This window comes from Genypterus blacodes, unplaced genomic scaffold, assembly GCF_046128005.1.
Source record: "Genypterus blacodes isolate CSIRO-AG114 ecotype Tasmania unplaced genomic scaffold, CSIRO-AGI_Gbla_v1 ptg000066l_1, whole genome shotgun sequence".
NCBI lineage: Eukaryota > Metazoa > Chordata > Actinopteri > Ophidiiformes > Ophidiidae > Genypterus > Genypterus blacodes.
This window is the reverse complement of record NW_027466878.1, coordinates 406,792-427,500: the sequence shown is the minus strand read 5'-3', so window position 1 is coordinate 427,500 and position 20,709 is coordinate 406,792. Positions and strand designations below refer to the sequence as shown.

The window sequence follows — 20,709 nt, the reverse complement described above, 5'->3', positions numbered from 1 at the left end:
TTGATTTTGCTGGAAAGAAACATTGATTCTCTTTTTAAATTGGGTTCGTCTGAGAAGAATGTACTTATTTATTTTATTCTAGAAGTAATTTACGGGAGATTTTAATTCATCTAGCTTCTCTTTAACGAATCAGACATATTTTTAGAAAATGAAAAAGTCCCTGGTTTCTTCTTTCCCACAGGTAAGAACAAAGAATTTCCTTAAATTGAGTTAAGAAGTGGAATCATTTTGTGTTTGAATGACTTTGGCTCTTCTTCATGTACGTCAGATAAGAACGCAAGATAGCGGCGCTGCTTAAATCCATCCTGAGAACAAACCACACACTGTCTGGTGACCGTGGCGATCAGACACGATGGCAAACACGCTGGAACAAACTAGTTTCCTGAACACAAAGTAGATGAAGAGTTTACAGCATCCAGGCTTCTAACCAGCCCGCTCATTTATCCTCCTCTGCAACGGGGAAAAATAAAAAAAACCTTTTACAGGAAACCGCACTCCCAGAATGCACTTCCACTGTTTGCACAATCCCCAAACTCTGTCAGCTGTTATTATGTCAATTATCCCCTTTGCTTGAGCATAGCTGTGAAATTCACCCCGTGTGTGATGGAAGTGTTTCCATGTGAGGAACATCTCAGCAGCTCAGCACCTGCCCCGCCACATACCACAGCACCCTCTCCTATCTGCTCCAGACCCTGGCAGCTCTCACTGTGTGTGTGTGTGTGTGTGTGTGTGTGTGTGTGTTGATATGATGTTGATTGTGATCTGGTCAGGCCCCTGGTGTGCGAGGACATGCAGGCAGACGTGGAGGACGGCCAGCTGCAGTTCTTCTACCTGCTGGCGCTGCTCCTGCAAGGTGAGGAGACGTCAACGCCCATCCTGGAAAAAAAGCACACTACACTTTGTTACCTGTTTCTTCATCGCCCCGTCTTCGTCGTATAAAGCTTGGAAGTCTGTGTTCATCATCGCCAAAGAATCCAAACTCTACTTATACGCCTACACCGATGTGTCCTGCCAGCCAAACCCACGGCTTAACCACCGATTAGTCACTTCATGTTTATGGCAACGTGTAACACACACACACACACACACACACACACGACTTCACGGCCTACACACCTGGTTGGACTCGCCCGTGAACATGTTACAGGTTATTGTCTGTCTCTTAATGTTTTGCCCGCTCAGGCTCTGACGCAGTTCAGAGGGAGGCAGTAACTGTTGTCAGGCTGTTGTCACTCAGTATGCATAGTGGTGATAGTTTTTCTTGTATGTTAAGACATGGCAAAGGTTTAAAAAATTCACCTGGATAGTTTTGGGTTTATCGAGGAAAACAAAGCGGGGAGGTTTGACCTATGACCTCATCCTGGGAGGGGCTGTTCTGTTTTGACTGGACAGGGGAACAGATGGTCAACATGCATGCTCCCTGCTTCCCTCGCTCCCTCCTTCCCTCGCTCCCTCCTTCCCTCGCTCCCTGCTTCCCTCGCTCCCTGCTTCCCTCGCTCCCTCGCTCCCTCCTTCCCTCGCTCCCTCCCTCCTTCCCTCGCTCCCTCCCCACCTCGGCTTTCAGCAGGCACACGTGAAGCCAAGGTAGCCGCAGGGCCGCACAGCTGGAACGTCCTGGAATTCCAAGGACCCTAATTTCTGCGTGCCTTGATCTGCCCCTGAGCGCCTCTGACATTCTGCTCTTTTGACATGAAGCAGCTCGTCTCACAGAGCTGCAACTCAGACCTGACAGCGCTGCTTGTTCAGTCGCCGGTACACGAGTGTGTGTGTGTGTGTTTTGACACGCATGTAAAAGTATTGCAACAACTCAGAAGGCGATAATAGGGAAGAGATGGCTGCCACATTTATCTGGTGTTCATTTGAAGTGTAGGTTAGTATTTGTTGCTCCCATGCTCAAGGATTCAAAGTGAAACATTGGCAGCATGCAGTTCCTTCAGCAACCACAGGGGCAGCAGAGTTCATCCGTCATTTAAATTTGATGATGGTCATGTGTTTCTGTCAGAGGGCGTTTGGACGCCGGTGACCGTGCTCGCCACGCGGGAAACTCTCTACCTGCTGGACGAGGACCATCAGTGGAGGAAGAGCGCGGCGGAGACGACAGACGAAAGCGGAGGGCCGTCCAGCGGCGGGGTCGCCGTGGTGGAAACCCAACCCATCAGCTGCGTGAGCTCGGTGCAGCTGTGGCCGTCCGACCCGTGCAGGATGGACATCAAGCTTTACGACGAGGTCAGAGCGCCAGGATCCTCATCGGCTCAGATATTGATGATTTCATCGGTTGATTGGTCTTGTCCACCTGCTAATTGTCGGTGTGTGTGTGTGTTGTGTTTTGCGGTGCAGACGGTAAAGCAGGAGAAGACGTGGTGTGTGCGCTCGGGGAGCCAGGAGCTCCTCCAGGCTCTGCTGGCCTGGGTCACCACACAGTGGGAGGCCATGTTTGGAGTCAAACTCATCACCAGCTCACAAGACGCTGCTGACGTTTGAGAGAGAGAGAGAGAGTGTTTGTGTGTGTGTGTGTGTGTGTCCTCTTCAGTCCCCACACACACACAGAACACAACATGTTTCCGTAAACATCCGTCACGCAACCCGGGAACATGGCAAATACCTACGAAACCACCGAGTCGCAAAGTCCTGTTTCCATGACAGTTTTGCGGCTTATTGTGTGCTTGTGTGCACCCGTGTGTGTGTGTGTGTGTGTGTGTGTGTGAGAGAGAGAGTAGAAAACAATACCAGACCTTCAAATCTACAGACATGTAACTGGAAGAAGAAAAGTTAATTTATCTCTTTAGGTTTTTATCTTCAGGCGGCCTGGGTGTGTGAGTTGTGTGTTATTGGTTCTTCATCACTTTCTTCATTAACTGAAGTTATTGGTAAATGTTTGTCAGTTAAAAATGTGATCTAGTTGTTATTATGTTCCCTCACTAAGTGATCAGTCGGCACAGTTTGAGTTAATTTACTGACACTTCTGCACCGGTGATGTCATTTATTTACAAGTGTTCATAATGGGTTAAAGGAAAAAATGTATTTTTATTTTTATATGAATAAAAAACAAATGTCTGGTAAAAACAAGTGAAATTCTCTATCATTCATAAGAGAGATGCAGTATTCATGACCAAAATCCATCTTTTAAGGATTTTACATATTTTGAGCTTTGAGCTAGAATCCTCCCCCACACGTGCTGCAGAGGCACACGCATGTATCTCTCCTTTAAGCTCTGTCCCTAATTGGTGAAAAGAAGACTGACAGATTCCTACTGTGACCTTTGACCCCCTGCTCTATTCATCTGTCCGTCACCCAATGAGTTTAATTTCACAGTTTGCTGAAGTTTCTGCTGAAGTCTGGTGATAATTCTACCATTTTTATTTTCCCTTTCCTTCTGTTCCTTTAATGTCCCATTTCCTCTTTATGTTATTAGTTCTGCTGTGTTTGAAGGCAGAGGCGGTTAAAGCTGCAGAAGAAGAAGAAGAAGAAGAAGACGCCCTGAACATTTGATTCCCGGATTAAGTTTTCTTTCCGCCGTCGCTCCTCTGTAAGTGTACCATAGCTTGAGCCACGTCTGTTTCCAGGCTGGGGTTGTGTGAATGGGACGTTAACCAATTTCACAGAGTAAATATTTCTCTAAGCTCCGGTGCTGCACACATGTGCCGCACACATGCTCCCAAAACCTGCAGGCTTCACCTTCAATTGCACCCGGGAGTCCAACGCAAACCCCCAGAGGAGCTACAGGAGCCCGTTTACACACAGAACCAGGGGAGGGGGGGCTCACCCGCTTCAGCCCGCTCAATGAGCCCAACCCTGTCTCCTCCTTTGTGTTGGTTTGTGGCCGGCACACAGGCGAGTCCACTCCTCTCGTCCCATGGTTCTTCTTGTTTTCCTCCTCCTCCTCCTCCTGTACATTGTAGATGATATGATAGTAGCCTCTTCCCCATAGTGATTATTCAATCCCCACTTCTTCCAGTGAACCCGGTCCAATGATCACATGGTGTGATATCCCTGATGTGCAACCCTTTGATTCATTCATTGATCCTGAAAACCTCTGGACTTGGTATAGCTGTCCTTTGAGAGACTCTTCGTTATTATACTTAATAACGAAGAAACTGATCTTGTTAGTTATAGATCACCTTAGTTGGACTTTGTTACTGAGCTTCCTGTTCCTCTCTCTCTCTCTCTCTCTCTCTCTCTCTCTCTCATAGACCATTCTTAATGAGCACGTAGAGTTAAATTGGACTGAGTAGGATGATTCCACTCTTCACTGCAGAGATGAGTGTGTTGATGCTGGGATCAGAGGACAGTTAGTGTGAGAGCGAGCTGGGATGCAGCCACACACACATCTGGTCCGATCTGCCTTCCCACAATCCTCTGGTAAATCAGGACGACTACAGCTGCTCTGTGCATGACAGCAAGAAATCTGTTGTTTTCCTGAACACACGACTCGACTCAATTCTTGGACGGTGGGCCTCCTCGTCTAAAAGCTGCAGTCACGCATCGCTCCGTCAGACCGGGGGGGATGCCAAACCTGTGGTCCAGGCGCTGTCACGGGGTCCTGGAGAGGCTGCCAGAGGGGTCCTTAGGAAAAGACAAATGGTAAATGTTTCTTACAACAGGAGTGGAGCTCTTTTGGATGGGGATAAATATAAATGCACCCGATCACCAGCTGGGAGAAGTGGGGGGCCTTGCCTGGATCCCCAGACGCCCACGTCGCCCCAAAATGTTCCAGTTGTGCGATGAATGAATGAGTGAACATCCTCAGGACATTTCGTGCCTTACTCCTATTGGCTGGTGAACGTCCATGAGTTGAAGCTGCGGTCACACGATGATGATGATGATGGTCTGGTGACATCGTAGTCTGGTCGGAACACACACATCGGCTTGTGTCATCGAAGAAGCTTTCTTTCTTTGAGATCTCCCTCGTCCTCTTCCAGCCCGTGGAATGTCCAGCCTGAGGTAAATGCTTTGGGGTGGAGTGGGGGACCTTTAGCAGATCTTTGCCCCCTGGGCCCCTTAGCACATGAATCTGGCCCTGTATATTAAATATAAACAGGATTATGAGTTGAACAAAGGGTGTGAGCCCTCATTAGGTGGCCTCACAGTGGGACTGGATATTCCAGTACATTCCTATAGGCGCTTGGATAAAGTGTCATATAACAGCTTTATTGTACTTTTTTTTTTATCCCCTATGAAATTCCTATAAAATCCCTATGGAGACCTGAAGTTTAGGTGTTCCCTGATTCCCCCCTCCTCCTCCTAACGTGTATAATAGGATTCCCATAGTTCTTTGTCGTGAGGGCAAAACGGTAGTCCACATTGTGCAGCTCAGGTTTCAGGCGGAGGGGCCTCCTCTGCTTGAATGGGGCCGAGTTACGTGGAGGAGGTGCGGGAGGGAGAGGAGGAGGAGGGGAGCAGGAGATCTGGAGAATCAAAGCTCTGTCGTCTTTTCTCCTGTTGTTTGCGACCCCGACACATGGGGTCACATGGTGCTGCGCGGCTCCACACTGCAGGCTGCTCGGATGAGACGCGCACTAATTAGGAAAACCTGGTCGAGCAATTAAGCGCAGGAGAAAGACGCGCAGATTGGATCGCAGGAGGTGGGTGCTCACATCCGGAAAGAGCCCGATTTAGAGCATTTCATCTCTTTTTAAAGTGAGTTCAAGTCTTTTTGTGGAGTTTTTGTCCAGCAGGTCTGTTTTACCCGTCGGGTTTTGTTTTCTTGCTTTTTGTGTGTGTGTCGCTTTTGGGAGCGTGGCCCCGCGTCCTGTCTGCCGGAGAGCGGTGAGTTTCTGCACACAAAGTTCCAGAGTTCCGAGCCTCCAAGGGGAATTAAACTTTAAAGCTCTGTGGCGAACACGCGCATGAATACTTAAAGCTTCGTTTAACGCCGCTAAACAACAAAACGCACGCGAAACTGAATTCTTTTTGAGCGCCTTTTTGCAATTTTTCCCCTTTTCTTTCTCTATAATCGTGTTTGCTCCATCCCCGGATTTTTGTTGCCCCCCCCTCCTCACTAAAACGTGGCCGAGCTCTGTTTTCCTCCAGGAATGCCACAATTTCCAAAACACTCCAGTCTGACTCAGCAAACTTTGTCCCGTGGCGTATTTTTAAGTCTCGTTTGGACTTTTTAACCGTTTACTCGCACGGGATGGCGACTTTGATGGTGCGTTCAGTGTAGGTGCGGTGTCTCTTCAGGCTCCGTGGGGATTTCGGGTGCCCTCTGTCTGCTCCCTGAACCCGCACAAATCCCAGCTCTCTGCTTCTGGTTAAGGCAGGAATGTTCACTCGCATTTGGCTTTGTGCGCATGGAGGCTTTTCTCCTCTTTTCTTTCTTTTAACTCTTTAAGAAAAAGAGAATGGGCCAGTAAAATGGGGCAAATAAAGCCGCTCTTTGCTCAGCAGAAAGTGTGTGTGTGTGTGTGTGTGTGTGTGTGTGTGTGTGTGTGTGTGTGTGTGTGTGTGTGTGTGTGTGTGTGTGTGTGTGTGTGTGTGTGTGTGTGTGTGTGTGTGTGTGTGTGTGTGTGTGTGTGTGTGTGTGCCATGCTTGACAGGAAAATATATGGGTTTAAAGTGTTTTTGTCACATTTCTTCTTCACACTTTTTTTCTTTGCCATTTTTAGTCTGGGTATTATATTTGTGATCCTGTATCGTAACTCATAATTATGTGACCAAAACTGAGCAGGCGGCTCAGCTTCTAACCCTATTTTGAATAGTTTGTTAAAGTAAGATGAGACCCCTGAGTCATTTAAAGTTTTTTTTGTCGTTCTTAAAAAAAAAAAACTTGATTACAAAACTCCCTCGTGGATTATGCTGGCGTGATTTTTATTTTTTTTAAATTTTGCATTTTCTCCTGTGACAATTTCTCAACTTTCCACCTGAAGTAGAGTTTCTAGGTGATTGCTCTTCTTCTTCTTCTTCTTCTTCTCCCTGTGCTCAGACTCCAGTGGGTTTCAATTCTCTCCCTTTTGTTTTTGCCCTGGAAACCTCTCCGTGCACTGTTTTGTTCATATGACAGTGAACGCAACCTGGACAGGATCCATTCATGCACCACGGCCACCGTCTGAAATTACAGAAACGCTTTGGCTCGCCTGTCCACAGCCGCTAGACTCAAGTCACTTTGAGCCAAGAGAAACCGTTTAGTGCCAAGAACGATTTCTATCCGTTCCCTCCGTCGGTCCCATTTAAAGCCGCAGGTGTGGCTTTATGGAAGACAAAAGACACGAAAAGCACCTGAGAGCAATCGGATCTTATGGTTTTAAAGATTGAACCCTGATTATCTGGACGTGTAATGGAGAAATCTGTGCCGTTAAAGGAGCAGTCCCCTCAATCTCTGCTCAAAACAAGTAAATAGTCCGGACCTCTTCTGCTGGCAAGGTCAAGGGAGTCTAGGTGGAATACTTGGGTGGTAGTTCAAAGGTTGTAGGATAAACGCAGGTGGGAACTTGTTAAAGTTCAGATTTAAATGGCGAGCTGCATTTTGGAGAGCTTGGTGAGACGGATCAGTACGGCGGTGTCTGCGTGCTCCCTTGACACCTTTCTGTTTCCTTAGTGCAAGTGAATGAGTTTTGACAGCAGAAAGTACTTCAGGCTGAGGATTTCACAGTTTGGTTTGAATGTTATCTGATCAGTCGCAGGAGGAGGGAAGGAGTCGATTGCAAGAGAGAGAGAGAAATTGGAAAGGAGGAAAGATCGATCGGGTCCAAGTGGGGGAAATGAGAAGAGAAGCGGGACAGACACAGGGTCGAGAAGAAGTGAGAGAGGAAACCTGGGATGTGATGAGGGTGAGAAAGGAGGGGAAGAAGAAGAAGAAGAAGGAAAGATGGTAGAGGTGATGAAGGAGAGAAGAAAGAGGAGCAGAATGTTTCCCCGTGAAATGAAGCAGCGCAGGAGTAGAGGAGAGGCCAGTCTGATTACACTGATGCCTCCTCTGTGTTTACACGTGTATAAGCTCACACACAATCCCTCTCATTTCTCCAAATTGCTTTTGTCCTGGCTTTTGTCCCCCCCCCCCCCCCCCCCCCCCCACACACACACGAAATGGGGCCAGACGGAGGCGTTTAAAGGGACAGGCCGTCAGCAGTGCTTGTTACAGTTCTCCTATGGGGGGGGGGCGGCGGCGGCGTAAACCACGTCAGCACTTCTCGCCACCAAGAATAAAGACTTGGCGAACCATCGGCCAGTTCCCCAAAGGTCAGAGTGCTGTAGTTAAAGCCCGACGGCCTCCTCACACACCTGAAGTGTCTCTCTCTCTGCTTCTCTCTCCCTCTCTCTGGCCCTCAGGATGTAAAGTAAAGCCCTCGCCGGCTCTTGATTACAGGTTGTGGCAGCTTAGGTTTTAAGTTTTGATGATTCTCTCCTTTCATCTGAGACTTGGCCAGCTCGTGCGTGTTTGTCTTTGGCTTTGCCGGGAAGGCGACGGGACCGCGACGTGGCACGGAGAAGCCTGAGTTTACCCAGCACTTTTCCTCTTTTAAAGGGTTTGGTGGGAAAGACAGGATGACTCACCTGGCGGGGGCGCTGGGTCATGCATACCTAATCTGAGGAGACGTGCCCGCAGAGGACTGGTAATCATGGAGATGCTTGGAGTCATGGAATGCTTGGCGATGGAGTGAGGGGGGGAGGGAGGCCAAAGTGGTTGTTGCTCACCCTTCTGATCCGGTGAGGTCTCACCAGGAGATGAGTGGACCGGTCAGGACAGCAGTTTGTTTGATTTGGACCTAAATGTCTCAGCTTTGTCTTCTGTTGGTTTTGGATGTGTGTGTGTGAGTGCTGTGTGGAATGTGCTGCTGCCAGTTTGAGGGATCAGATGGTTGTCAGGGAGACGTTCTCCTAATAAGTTCTGTCTTGGAGACTAAACGGTGTCGTAATGTTTATCAAACCCAAATCCCTGTTTCAGAGTCATCCCAGTAGGATGACGTTGTTCCCGGGCGATGGCCTGAGCTGAAGACGACGTCCTGCTGTGTGTTCTCTTCACATATCTTGGCCGTGCAGGCTGAGCTGTACTGAGCTGTACAGATGCATGCAGGCTTCTCTCAGCTAGCTGTGACTTGTCGGTGGAGGCTTTGATGGCTCAGCGTAGCAGTGAGATGCAAGAATGCAGTGTTTACCAGAGACGACCTGGACTACAGGCTTCTACAACCAGCATCCGATTGGGCAGCAGGCCATCCCTTGTTGTTTAGTTGCTTGAATTTCGGTGGCATTTGTCTGCTTAGAACAAAGCCTGAGGCCAAGGAGAGGATCTGAGCTGAGCAGCGCCTCTTTACACCGATACATCAACCTGTTAACACCCTGTCATCTCTTGTGTTCCACCTCAGAGCTGTTTTAGCTCCACGGTCACCTCGGCACCATGAGCTGGAGCTTCCTAACTCGCCTCCTGGATGAGATCTCCAACCACTCCACCTTTGTGGGGAAGATCTGGCTGACGATGCTCATTATCTTTCGCATCGTGCTGACGGCCGTCGGGGGTGAAACCATCTACTACGATGAACAGAGCAAGTTTGCGTGCAACACGCAGCAGCCCGGGTGTGAGAACGTGTGCTACGACGCCTTCGCCCCGCTCTCACACGTCCGCTTCTGGATCTTTCAGGTGAGCAGGATCTCTATCTGTGCTCTGTGATATGTCTGCACTGAGCCACATGCTGAACCAGGCTGGCGTCTGATGTTTCCTCAGGTGATCATGATCACCACACCCACCATCATGTACCTGGGCTTCGCCATGCACAAGATCGCTCGCATGGACGACGGCGAGTACCGGCTGCTCAAGAGCAAACCGAAGAAGAGGATGCCCATCGTGAGCCGCGGGGCCGTCAGGGACTACGAGGAGGCGGAGGACAACGGAGAGGAAGACCCCATGATCACAGAGGAGATCGAACCGGAGAAGCAGGACAAACCGGATAAAGGTACTGTGAGAGTTTGGTTGGCTGACTGATTTTTGTTTTGAAATCTGTGGGACTCTAACCAGCGCGTTTGTGCTCTCGTCCGTCTTCAAGGTTCAGAGAAAAAGCACGATGGCCGCCGGCGGATCCTGCGTGACGGCCTGATGAAGGTGTACGTGTGCCAGCTGCTGTGGCGCTCTGCCTTTGAAGTGTCCTTCCTCTTCGGCCAGTACGTCCTTTACGGCTTGGAGGTCGCGCCCTCTTACATCTGCACGCGCTCGCCGTGCCCGCACACGGTGGACTGCTTCGTCTCCCGCCCCACGGAGAAGACCATATTTCTGCTGGTGATGTACGTCGTGTCCTTCCTCTGCCTGCTGCTCACCCTCCTGGAAATTGTCCATGTCGGGATCGGCGGCATCCGTGACACCTTCCGCAGGCGGGCCACCCTCAACTCGCGCGCCACCCCGGCCGCAACCGAGTGCCGCCGCATCCCCCTGCCCACGGCGCCGCCGGGCTACCACGCCGCCACGAAGAAGGAGAAACTGAAAGGACAGCTGAGGGACTCGCCACTGGGAGACTCCGGCAGGGAGAGCTTCGGTGACGAGGCGCCTTCGAGCAACGAGCTGGAGAGGCTGCGGAGGCACCTGAAGCTGGCGCAGCAGCACCTGGACCTGGCCTATCAGGCGGACGAGGGCAGCCCGTCACGGAGCAGCAGCCCCGAGGTCCACGCCGTCGCACAGTCGCCTGCCGAGCAGAACCGACTCAACTTCGCCCAGGAGAAGAAGGGAGAGGCCAGCGATAAAGGTCAGAGGTTGTTCCTACCCCGAGTAACAAACTGTGAAATACCTGAACTCTTTCTCTCAGCTTTGTTTAGTTTACAACATTTCTGCTTCACGTTTGTTAATTTCACGGCATCCATTTTGTCATTTAAAGCCTCAGACGGGTTCTGTGCTCCTATACACTCAATGAATTCCCTCTCCCTCTCCCTCTCCCTCTCTCTCTCTCTCTCTCTCTCTCTCCCTCCCTGTCTCTCTCTCTCTTGCAGGAATACATGCCTGAGCGTGCTTCCTGCCTCAAACGTCTGTCCTCCCATTCCTACTGGCCTTAAACACATGGGGGAAGCACATATGGGAATGCAGTCAGACCACTGAGGGAGACCGAAGCCTGTGTGTGCATGTGTGTGTGTGTGTGTATTAGTGTGTGTGTGTGTGTGTGTGTGTGTGTGTGTGTGTGTGTGTGTGTGTGATAGAGTGTCTGTTGGTGTGTGAATGGGAAAGATATGCCGTATTCAGTATTAAGGGTCAGCCAAAAGAAAAAGAAATCAATTTACAAAGCAATCTGGCCAAACTGTGACAGCGGTTGAGCTCCACGACGTTACACTTGAAAGCCTGCCACACACTCTGCTCTACTTCCTGCTCGCCGGCCTCCCCGTCCTTCAGCCCAAAGTTGTCTGCCGCCACGTTCCGGTCGGGGGAGGAGGGGCGAGCGGCTCCAACCGGTCGGCGGGAGAGTCGCGTTTGGTTTCTTTGCCTTTTAACTCGAGGACGGCTTTCATATTTGCGGCGATTTTCATCCGTCGGCCAGAAGTTCACATCATTTCATTTCCGAAGCCTGTACATTCACTCCCATTGGCCAAAGTGTTTACCTGGGAAATGCTTGAATTCTTGACCGACGGGAAATGTTCCTCCACGCGCTTTTTAAGGGATTTCCAACAATCTTTTTCTCTTTTTTTTTTCTCCTTTTGTGTCCTTTCTCCCTTTTTTGTACAATCGCCTAATTTAAAACATTCCAGCGTTTGTTTTATCAGTACTTTTACTACGACTGGACCGAGGCTCTAGATGAGTCTCTGTGGGATTAGAACCCATCTAGACGGGAGTGCTTTGAGACCCCGGGATGCCAAAATGAATTCACGTGAGCGATGAGAAAGTGGACTCTTTGGATGTTGAGCGAAGCCTTTCCCCCCTTAAATTACAAACGGAAAAGGAACCATTACAATATTTTCCATTCTGCTTTTGTGGGTTTTGCTCCCCCAGCTGGAAACGTCTGGCCTGTGGGCTCCTGTCAACAAAGTTTCCGTCCCTTGTCCTTTTCATGTCGACGGTCTCGTTCGCCCCAGACGCATTTTCCGTCTTTGGCGTCGTCGCCTCTCTCCTCTGCGCTCAGACGTCGGCGCTCGGTGGAGGCGAGAAGACTGCAAACCCCCGCAGCAGGACAGCCTGCTGCCCCACCAATACAGTTTGCCGCTTTGTTTTTCAGCCGTCAGCGTTGCCATTTTTTTTTAATCGCCCACTGGTTGGTTTTGTGGTTTGGTGGGATTTTTTTGGATGCTGTATTTTTGTAATCATCTCACATTGTTTTTCTGCTTATTCCAAGGTACGCCGTTCCATTTTCAATATGGTACTTCAACTTTTTGTCTAAGTTTTTGTAGTTTTGTAACTGTAGAAATGATTGTCTTCAGAGAAAATAAAATATATTTGAACTGGATGTTTTTTTTTTTGTGTGCAATTAGATTTTCTTGTGAGTTTTTTTTTTTTTACCATCAATCAGTTTCAGTTTGGAATTGTTCCAGCATTCTAACTACGTGCTCATCAGTAGATCCAGATGAGCGTCAATCAAGTTTGAGCTTCATGAAGGCTTAACGCAGAGGGAAAACAGTTTGCAGTTCGTTTGAACATTAAGTTCTGGCATTGCAAGTCCTTAATTTTGAGTAATGTGCTCTATCCTAAATCCAATGCTGGGTAGTTGCTTATAAGTTGATCAACACATGTATAATTAAAAACACATTTAATGTCTAGTCATTTGTTTCTTTGAACACCATAGCAGTAACATTAACTCTGTATTTTGGAAATTGGAACGTTAAAGCACATTTCGGTGTAAGTTTTGTTCCCTTAAGTCCTTTTATTTATACATGTATCTTACAGCAGACTTCCTCTTTGCGTGGAGCAGCTATATTAGCTCAACGTCGCCCCCTAGTGTTGAAGCAGAGTCATAGACGCTGAAGCTTATTATACAGCTGGAGGGAGGAGAGGCAGAGAGTGTAAGCAGCTTAGCCTTCACTTCACTTCACACATTTACGTCCAACTCAAACCAAACTCGTCTTTATTCGTGTGTTAATAGTTTATCATTACTATAGTTATTGACTGAAGCAAATGTATACTGCAAACGTTCCATAGGACACCTGGACCACCCCCGTGGCTTCTGCACACATGGTTCCGTCCGCACACGCGTGAGTCTGGTGTGTGCAAGAAGGGAAATGAAACGAGCAATTTTCATGGATTGAAGTGATTTAATTATCACTTCAGCGCTGTGGATCAGGTTCCGTGTGTGTGTGTGTGTGTGTGTGTGTGCGTGCTCAATGTCAAAGCAGGAAATTGGTGTTTACTTCTGTTTATTGATCTTTGGAAGAACACAAATAAGCTCCTAATAACATGATCAACCAGCTAACAGCAGGTGAGTTTACTGAGCTGTCGGTGTGAGAAACATCATTTATTGGTTAACACTATAGGTTTAGGCCCATTTGTACTCAAGGTATTGGGAGCCAAATTCGATCAATTGTATTGATCAGTGGAACAGTTTTAATCATTAATAATTACAATAATCAATTTAGTTCATATGGCAGGTATTTGCTGGATCCAATTTCTCAAACAAGCAGAAACAAAATTGTTAATTCATTCTCTAGAAAAAAGGCAATATAAGTTTCAATGGACGTTTCAGACAGCATGTGACATAAACAGCCCTGTGCACACGACCCTCCTAACACTGGAACTACATGGAGACATGACTAATGTATGTTTTGCAGGCAAAGTTAAAGAAATGTAACGAACAACAAATGGCTGAAGTCAAAGCAGTGTATTGATCAGATGCAGGTGCACTCTTCAGGTACGATGTTGGGCAGAGTCTCATATTTGTATGAGTATCCTCCATCAGACGTGGTGGTGATCCTCACAGACTTCATGGTCCCTGGGACCGGAGCGCAGCACTGCGTGATCCCCAGGCTGGCGGCAGTGCGGTCTGCCGTCGAGCAGTTGCCATGGCAGTAGTGGAACGTCAGCACTTTTGGCTCAATGATCCAGTTGTCCCAGCCCAGCTCCTCGAAGCTGATCTCCATCTCCTCTCGATGGCAGTCGCTGTGTTGCGATCTCTCCTGAGGGGGGCGCTGTAGCAGGCCAAGAGCCGAAGGCGACCAGGGGATGGTGGTGGCGCCGGCGTGTCTGGGGAAACGTTTAGGATGTTGAGGCCGGGCGTGGAGATGAAGGAAAGGCATTTTGTCTGGTTCGTTGGCGTGGCATTGACAGGTGGGACAGCGGACCTGAAGCACAAAAGGGCCTTCAGACACAGAGGCCCGGGGTTTCTGGTCCAGGTGGTAGGTGGTCCACCCATCAGAGTTGCTCACGGATGGAGCCTCTGCCGCCTGAAGAGGAAGAAGCTGCTGTGCTGGGGACAGAATGAAGAGTGGAGCAGAGGAGTTGGTTGTGGCTCCGTCTCCTGCGTAGAACCAGAAACTGGCTGAAGTCACCAGAGTCTCCAGGCTGTTCATGGAAGGCTGGAAGTAATATGTGAAGTGGCCTTTGGCGGGTTCTCCGGGAACGGAGTCAGATCTGGTACAGGATGAGTCTGCAGAAGAAGCAGATAGAGGGAAGATACACTTACTAACTGTGTTACCTGAATCTAACAGAGGCATTCATGGCCTGCAAGATTTAGGAAACAATGACATCACCATATTTTACATTTTGATAGTTGTGTGATTATTATATACAAAGTTCCATTTGTCCATACTTTAAGTTTAACGTGTTTGGAATGAGATGAGATCACTGGAAGAACAGTTTCCTACCTGAACTGGGGAAGAGGATAATCTGAGAGGTTTCGTAGTTGGGACTGTTAGCTTGGTTCTGGTTTACCCACGCCGTCCAGCTGGTCCTGGGGTACCTGTGGTGCCCGTGCATGGCCTCTGGCCCCTCTGTGTTCCCATCTGGCCCCTGCGGTGTGGGCACAGGCGGTTCCTCCAGGCCCAGGCCCTCCAGAACGCTCTCCCTGAGCCAGTCCAGCACTGCTTCCCGAGGCAGCTCGTCTCCACAGCAGGCTTGTGTCAGGCTGTGGAGCCACACTGAGCCCAGGAGGAGCAGGGCCCAGGACACCATGACCGGGCAGAGGATCACGGACACGACACAGAGTCACCGGAGACCAAGTGGACTGGAACACAAGACCACTCCCAAAAATGTAGTATTCCAGCTCCTTGCAGAATAGTGATCCTCTCCTCCTGTGACTTTCCACTTTCTCTCACCACCGCAATCTGCACTCCACCTTCCTTTCCTGATTACACACACACACACACACACATGCACATACGCACGCACACACACACACACCCACACACACCCACACACAAGCAGCATTTTTTTTATTGGCACTCCTGCTATCTGGGAGTTTGGAGGAGACAAAGTGAAAAGCGTCTGCAGAGAGAAGCACAATGTTTCCAGTCTACAGAGAGCAGATAGCACAGAGCGACCTTGACGGCTGGGATGTTGCGTCGTGTGTTTCTGCAAACATTTCCCTCCGCAGCCACAGAGTGTGAAAGGCTGCATGTTGCTTTGCAAGTCCATATGTCTGGGTTTGAACCCGTCAAGACAATCAGCCGCTAGATGATCGGTCATAGCCTTGCTGTTTGTGTTTGCATACAAAATAACAACACATGTAGCTTTGACTAACACAGCAGCGATGTCTCTCTCACACACACACACACACACACACCTGTTTTCCCACTCAACACACTCATTTACTGTGTGTGGTCTTTATCTTAGTGGCCTTGAATGTGTTTCAGCGCAGCACTTTGTTTTCATAACGTCTATTTAAGTGGAAGGAAGTACAGATATTTGCACAAAATTGCAAATGAGTGAAATATGACTTTGAAGGTAAATTATTAAACAAAGGAGTGATTAACAAGCTGTTCATTTAAAGGTTGAATCCACTTTTAGGCCACATTCACATTCACCCATACAGTAAAAGGAGAGATTAAAGAGGATATGTTGACGTTTTGCACACTGAGTGAAAACGGTCTTGTGTGTGTTACATGTTGATGTCATCATGTCACAGAGGTCAAAGTGAGGTTGTCAGGTCGAGTTCAGAAGCATTGGATTCGTCTGTCTGGATGCATTTCACCAGGCATCAACCTTAACTTCCTCCTTTTCCTTGTGTTTAAGCCCCGCCCACTAAAGACACCAGGAAGGGATGAGAGGAATATTAAAGGAATTCCTGATGTGATCCAGGTCAGAATGGTGCAGGATCTTACCTTATATACCTCGTGTTTCAGAGGACAGGGACTTGTGTGTGTGTGAGATTGTTTTCAGGTACAGAACATTGAGCTGATTGATGGTGACAGGACGTCTCCTATAGATGAGACCCAGAGGGGCTTCGTGTAATCAACCTGTCTGAGGGTGTTAGCTTGTTCAGAGCTCATGAATGAAGCTGGTTCCTCGGGCCTCAGGCTCTTCAGCACGTGGAAACAACTGTAAAAGCCAAATTGTACTTTGGGAACAACAGTCACGTGTTGAATGTCACATAAAGACCAAACTGTGAAACAAAGAAGTCCAACTATCTCTTTACCCAATATGTTCTAATTGAGAAATGATGCCATGATATTTTAGAAGATTACAAATGAAATGACTGGTTTTTATTTTAATTTCATATTGTAACAATTATAAAGAAAATAATATCTCTTCATCTGAAAAAAACTTTTTTCATTCATTCAATCCTGACTTTTGACCTTTGGACATTTGATTGCGCAATAAATGACAGCCAAGTTTGAATCATATGAAGATTTGGGTCAAAGGTCAAATTTCATGAATATATTTATCTTATCGTATATTCACAACTATTTTTGGAAGAATCAGTAAACATGATCTTGTGTTGTGGTTTTGCTCGTTCTTTTTATAGCATCCACAACTGTCACACACACATGCTCACACACACCGATAACACTATCTAAAGTGTGTGTGTGTGTGTGTGTCCGTCCGTCAGTCATACATGGCAGCCCAAGAAATGTGACCTATCCAAGGCAGTGCAGCTGTCGTTCCAAACCTGAGTTGGGGGTGTGTGAGGGAAGCAGCAGGGGGGAGAGGCAGAGGGAGCCGACTCGCTTCAGAACAGACAAATAAATGCAGGTTCAAATGGTTTATAATCTACGTAAACGCTCGATGCTGAAAATCCAGACGAGGGCCTGGGTGGTTTGACCTCAGGATAAAGGTTCTCTCTCTTTCTCTCGCTCTCTCTCCCTCTCCCTCTCCCTCCCCCTCTTCACTGGGTTAAAGCAGACTCCCGGTTTGCTGCTAATGCTACATGATCCCGGCTGGACTTACACCTCGGGCCCGTCCCGCTTAAAGGACACTCAGAGACGCGGGCTTTGGTAATTGGTTTGAGATGAAACGTTTGCTTCCACGGATCTCGTTACCTTAACTTGGACTTTGCGAGGATGACAGAAGGGATTCCTGTCGGCTTTAACGGCAAAATGAGGTACGTGGAATTTCTTTCCGTTATCAGCCAAACTATTTTTAGGAAACACTGTGGCCGAGTCGTGTTCCACTCACAGGGAAGGATTTGGTAAAATGCCAATTTGATGTCAAAATCAGGATTTCCAAAAGTCAAATACTAAGCTTTTTGTCTTTGTTTAGACAGAATGTGCCAAATGAATGCTTCCAATGCTTGGCTATATGTTGGCAAATATGCAAGATGAAAATACGCATACTTTGTCACTCTCAGCCTTCATTTTGTTCATCACCAAGCATGATGTATATTCATGAATATAAATTGTCCGTATTATGAGTACTCCCAGGACAATGGACACCCAGCGTATATAGCACCTATGCAAATATCGATTATTCGATTAATCATTAAAATAATCTGATTAATCGATTATCAAAACAATCCAGTGAATTTGTTGATTTTGCAGAAATGCAATCTTGTGTTGTGCATTCATGGAAAAAAAGGTTGGCCATGACATCATTGAATAATCTGAGTTTTGTATTTAAAATCAAACATTAACCTTCCATCATTTTTACTTTATCTTAATGGACTTGGTTTGCAAATGGTGTCTACTATCTGAAATGTAAAAGGTAAACGGTAAGGTTGTTGTCATTCTGATTGCTATACTTTGGGTTCCAGTCTCAGGAGCTCCAGTACCAAACATCCTCTGCCTTCCCTGTGAGCATGGGGATCTCTGAACGTTCTCATGAGCGCAATCCAAACGCCAAGCATAAACAAGATGGCAGAAGGCCCAGGACCCAGCTCTGGTCCTCTCATCCGATCCAAGAGATCCAAAGTTACAAAGGACCATGTTGTTCCAGACACCGAGGCTGCAGCACAAGAGCCGATCGCCCCGGTGTTTACCCGTAAACTCCGCAAGGCAGCAGTGGGTACAGGCTGCGATATCCGTCTCCGGGTGTCTGTGGCAGGATTCCCTAAGCCTTCACTGGTTTGGTACCACGATGACGAGCTCCTTCCTCCGTCAGAGGCCCAGGATTCAGGCGGTCTGTGGATACGGGACTGCCAAACCAGCCACGCCGGCCTGTATACCTGCGTGGCCACCAATGATCTGGGAGAGGCGAGCTCCAGCGCTGTCCTGGCCATTATGGACCTTGGTGAAGGTAATTAAGCCTGAAACTGTTTTCAATGCCACCAGTAGGTTTGGTTACAGTAGGCTAATGTGTTCACTTTCTGAAGAATGAACCACAACCACTCAACTTTGGCAACTAACAGACAGACAGAGACAGAAAACACAACTTTCTTGGGTGTAGTTCAAACTAGACGAACGAACTGGTCAACCTCTGTGGTATTTGTAGTGTGAGTTGAGAGTGAGGAAGCTTTGTCTTTGGACCTTCTTGCACCGAGGATCCCAGGATATCAGGGGAATACCTGCTTGGAAACTCTGCATGTATTGAAGCTATTAAACCTGGAAATCTGTGGCTTTGGCTGCAGCCGTGAATCTGATTAAAGCTGGAAGGAAACAATCTGTTGGTGGTACAGGATATGATCATTTTCCTAATATGATAAGTTCTCCATAGCCTGAAAATTGTGCCTGAAAGCTGATTGGTTCTTTACTCCTGTGACATGCTGACACAACATATACACACACATTCATTTAGCCACCTACACACCTGGTTAGACACAGACCCTGAAGTGTTTGACCAGCATCTGTGTTTCATCGTCTACCAGTGGCAATTAGACGGAGGAGGCAAACCCTCCCCTGTAATTCATCTCATAATTACTGTGTACGGAATCGTAATTACCAGCAGAAATATTTGATTTGTTATTGTTTCAAGGTAATGTGAGTAGGCTTGATCTGCTGGCTGTGAGATGCAGTGTGTCACTGTGGTGCTATAGAAATGTCATAATAATGGGGTTGTACCAAAACAGGAAGGGCAAGTAAGAGCCACAATATTTCCTTTAACTCAGGCTGAGTATGGATTACAATGCCACCAAACCCCTGATCTTTGGATGTTGCAGCATTTCCATTTGTGACTACACAGAGATATAGACTACACACGTGCACCTGTGCACGCAGTCCGTCAACAACTATGCAACCAGACAACGGGGGGAGGGGGGAGGGTGAAGATGAGGCGGCTGTAATCCGATTATCTCCGAATTCAAAGAGAGTCTGTGGGTGCCTGGTTGTTGCGCTGCAGCAGCTGTGCAACACTGCCAATTAGCAAGCGACGGTGGCGTGGCTGCGCTACGAGCGGTCGATCCGTCCGCATCAATCCAAACGGCAAACCTGCAACGCCAGACGCATAAATTACCTTTTTGATAAACGTCTCTGTCGGGCCTTTCGCCGACTCACAATGTTTCTTTCTTACTCCAATTCTTTCCCTCCCCTTGCCCATTCCTTTCTCTCCCTTTGTCCTCAACATGAATTAGCAGAATATCATTATCTGTGATTGTTTGAGCGCTGGGTTTGATCAAAGCGGTGTTGCGTGTTGCCAAAGCAGGTCGGTTGAGCTCAGACGTCAGCAGCTTTCACACCTCCACCACACACGCACGGCACAGCTGTCGTATCACTCAGCACCCACCCATCTCTCTCTCTCTCTCTCTCTCTCTCTCTCTCCCTCCCCCTTCCCCTTGTTGGCCTCTCCTTGTTTTAAACTCGTGGCCTCAGTCCCGATCCTAAATTATCCTTCCTGGATTTGCTCCCTGACCTCTTTCCCCCCTTCCCGTCGCTCTGCTTGCTCATTTATTCCGTCTGGACGTTCTCACCTCTCAGATTTAGCTTTTTGTACGAGGAGATCCGTGGCTCCATCGCCTTCGTGCACACATGGGTGTAAACGCTTCTGCACCTGTTTGTTGCTTGATCCAGTCAGGCAATTAAACAGAAAATCAATCAAAATCTACTCAGAGATTGTCTTGATATTGATTCTTCTCATTGGAACACGGAGCTGACTGAATGTGAGGATTTGTTGCTTTTCTCTCTGAATAATTTGCTTTGCACCATTCAGCAAACAAAATAATGACATTTTGGCATTTCTCAGCTGAGATGAGTCATAAAGTGTTCATTTGCAGGTGAACTCTTCAGTCATGTAATAGGTACATTTGGTCGTCCCCGCCGTCATCCTTGCCATCTCATTTTCTCTCTGACCTCTGCCTCCTCTCGCTCTCTCTCTCACTCACTCTCTCTCTTCTCGTGGTTATTTATGGCACGATATGTGCCGCGGCTGGCCAGAGGGCTCTCTCGCTCGAGTGTTGTATGGATGCCGCCGGCCCCCCGTCTCCTATTGCACCGGCCGACATCACAGATAATTATAGCATCGCCGCGGTCAAGACGCGGCACTGTCACACTCAATCACCATCACTGTGATGAAAGAGA

General features: G+C 48.1%; 4 protein-coding genes and 1 long non-coding RNA gene across 7 annotated transcripts in view; 3 read left to right on the top strand and 2 right to left on the bottom strand.

The window, feature by feature from the left end:
* Positions 1–3,066, top strand: part of stk11ip (serine/threonine kinase 11 interacting protein) — a 17,989-nt gene extending 14,923 nt beyond the window's left edge. The window contains 3 exon segments of the mRNA XM_076155237.1: positions 771–853; positions 2,003–2,226; positions 2,338–3,066. Coding sequence (XP_076011352.1) covers positions 771–853; positions 2,003–2,226; positions 2,338–2,481 — 451 coding nt within the window. The 3' untranslated portion in view covers positions 2,482–3,066.
* Positions 3,067–5,355: 2,289 nt separating this feature from the next.
* Positions 5,356–12,373, top strand: LOC143004399 (gap junction gamma-1 protein-like). Of its 3 annotated transcripts, none has more exons than XM_076155245.1 (5): positions 5,356–5,582; positions 9,300–9,571; positions 9,656–9,884; positions 9,975–10,664; positions 10,906–12,373. In XM_076155245.1, the coding sequence occupies exons 2-5, from the start codon at positions 9,332–9,334 to the stop codon at positions 10,917–10,919; spliced, it is 1,173 nt and encodes a 390-aa protein (XP_076011360.1). In that variant the 5' UTR covers positions 5,356–5,582; positions 9,300–9,331; the 3' UTR covers positions 10,920–12,373. The 3 variants fall into 3 exon arrangements, with proteins under 3 accessions (XP_076011360.1, XP_076011358.1, XP_076011359.1); XM_076155243.1 differs by having other exon boundaries at positions 5,357–5,637; XM_076155244.1 differs by lacking the exon at positions 5,356–5,582 and adding an exon at positions 5,637–5,766.
* On the bottom strand, positions 6,434–9,293 carry LOC143004400 (uncharacterized). Its single transcript, XR_012963958.1, has 2 exons — positions 8,356–9,293; positions 6,434–7,978 (listed from the first exon to the last, which is right to left on the bottom strand). It is a non-coding gene; the product is annotated as an uncharacterized LOC143004400 (long non-coding RNA).
* A 1,343-nt stretch (positions 12,374–13,716) lies between the features above and the next one.
* inha (inhibin subunit alpha) lies at positions 13,717–14,998 on the bottom strand. The gene is made up of 2 exons (XM_076155246.1): positions 14,692–14,998; positions 13,717–14,474 (listed from the first exon to the last, which is right to left on the bottom strand). The coding sequence occupies exons 1-2, from the start codon at positions 14,996–14,998 to the stop codon at positions 13,717–13,719; spliced, it is 1,065 nt and encodes a 354-aa protein (XP_076011361.1).
* A 3,116-nt stretch (positions 14,999–18,114) lies between these two features.
* The window catches only part of LOC143004392 (striated muscle preferentially expressed protein kinase-like), a 34,331-nt gene continuing 31,736 nt past the window's right edge, over positions 18,115–20,709 (top strand). Inside the window, exon 1 of the mRNA XM_076155234.1 lies at positions 18,115–18,496. Within this exon, the coding sequence (XP_076011349.1) occupies positions 18,115–18,496 (382 nt within the window). The remainder of the gene's footprint in view (positions 18,497–20,709) is intronic.

What these genes read in the sequence shown, in the direction of transcription:
- inha (XM_076155246.1), bottom strand. Translation starts at nt 14,998, where the DNA reads ATGGTGTCCTGGGCCCTGCTCCTCCTGGGCTCAGTGTGGCTCCACAGC. An exon ending in TATCCTCTTCCCCAGTTCAG is followed by an intron (nt 14,475 to 14,691) that starts GTAGGAAACTGT and finishes CTTCTTCTGCAG; the next exon opens with ACTCATCCTGTACCAGATCT.
- LOC143004399 (XM_076155245.1), top strand. Translation starts at nt 9,332, where the DNA reads ATGAGCTGGAGCTTCCTAACTCGCCTCCTGGATGAGATCTCCAACCAC. An exon ending in TCCGCTTCTGGATCTTTCAG is followed by an intron (nt 9,572 to 9,655) that starts GTGAGCAGGATC and finishes ATGTTTCCTCAG; the next exon opens with GTGATCATGATCACCACACC. An exon ending in GCAGGACAAACCGGATAAAG is followed by an intron (nt 9,885 to 9,974) that starts GTACTGTGAGAG and finishes TCCGTCTTCAAG; the next exon opens with GTTCAGAGAAAAAGCACGAT.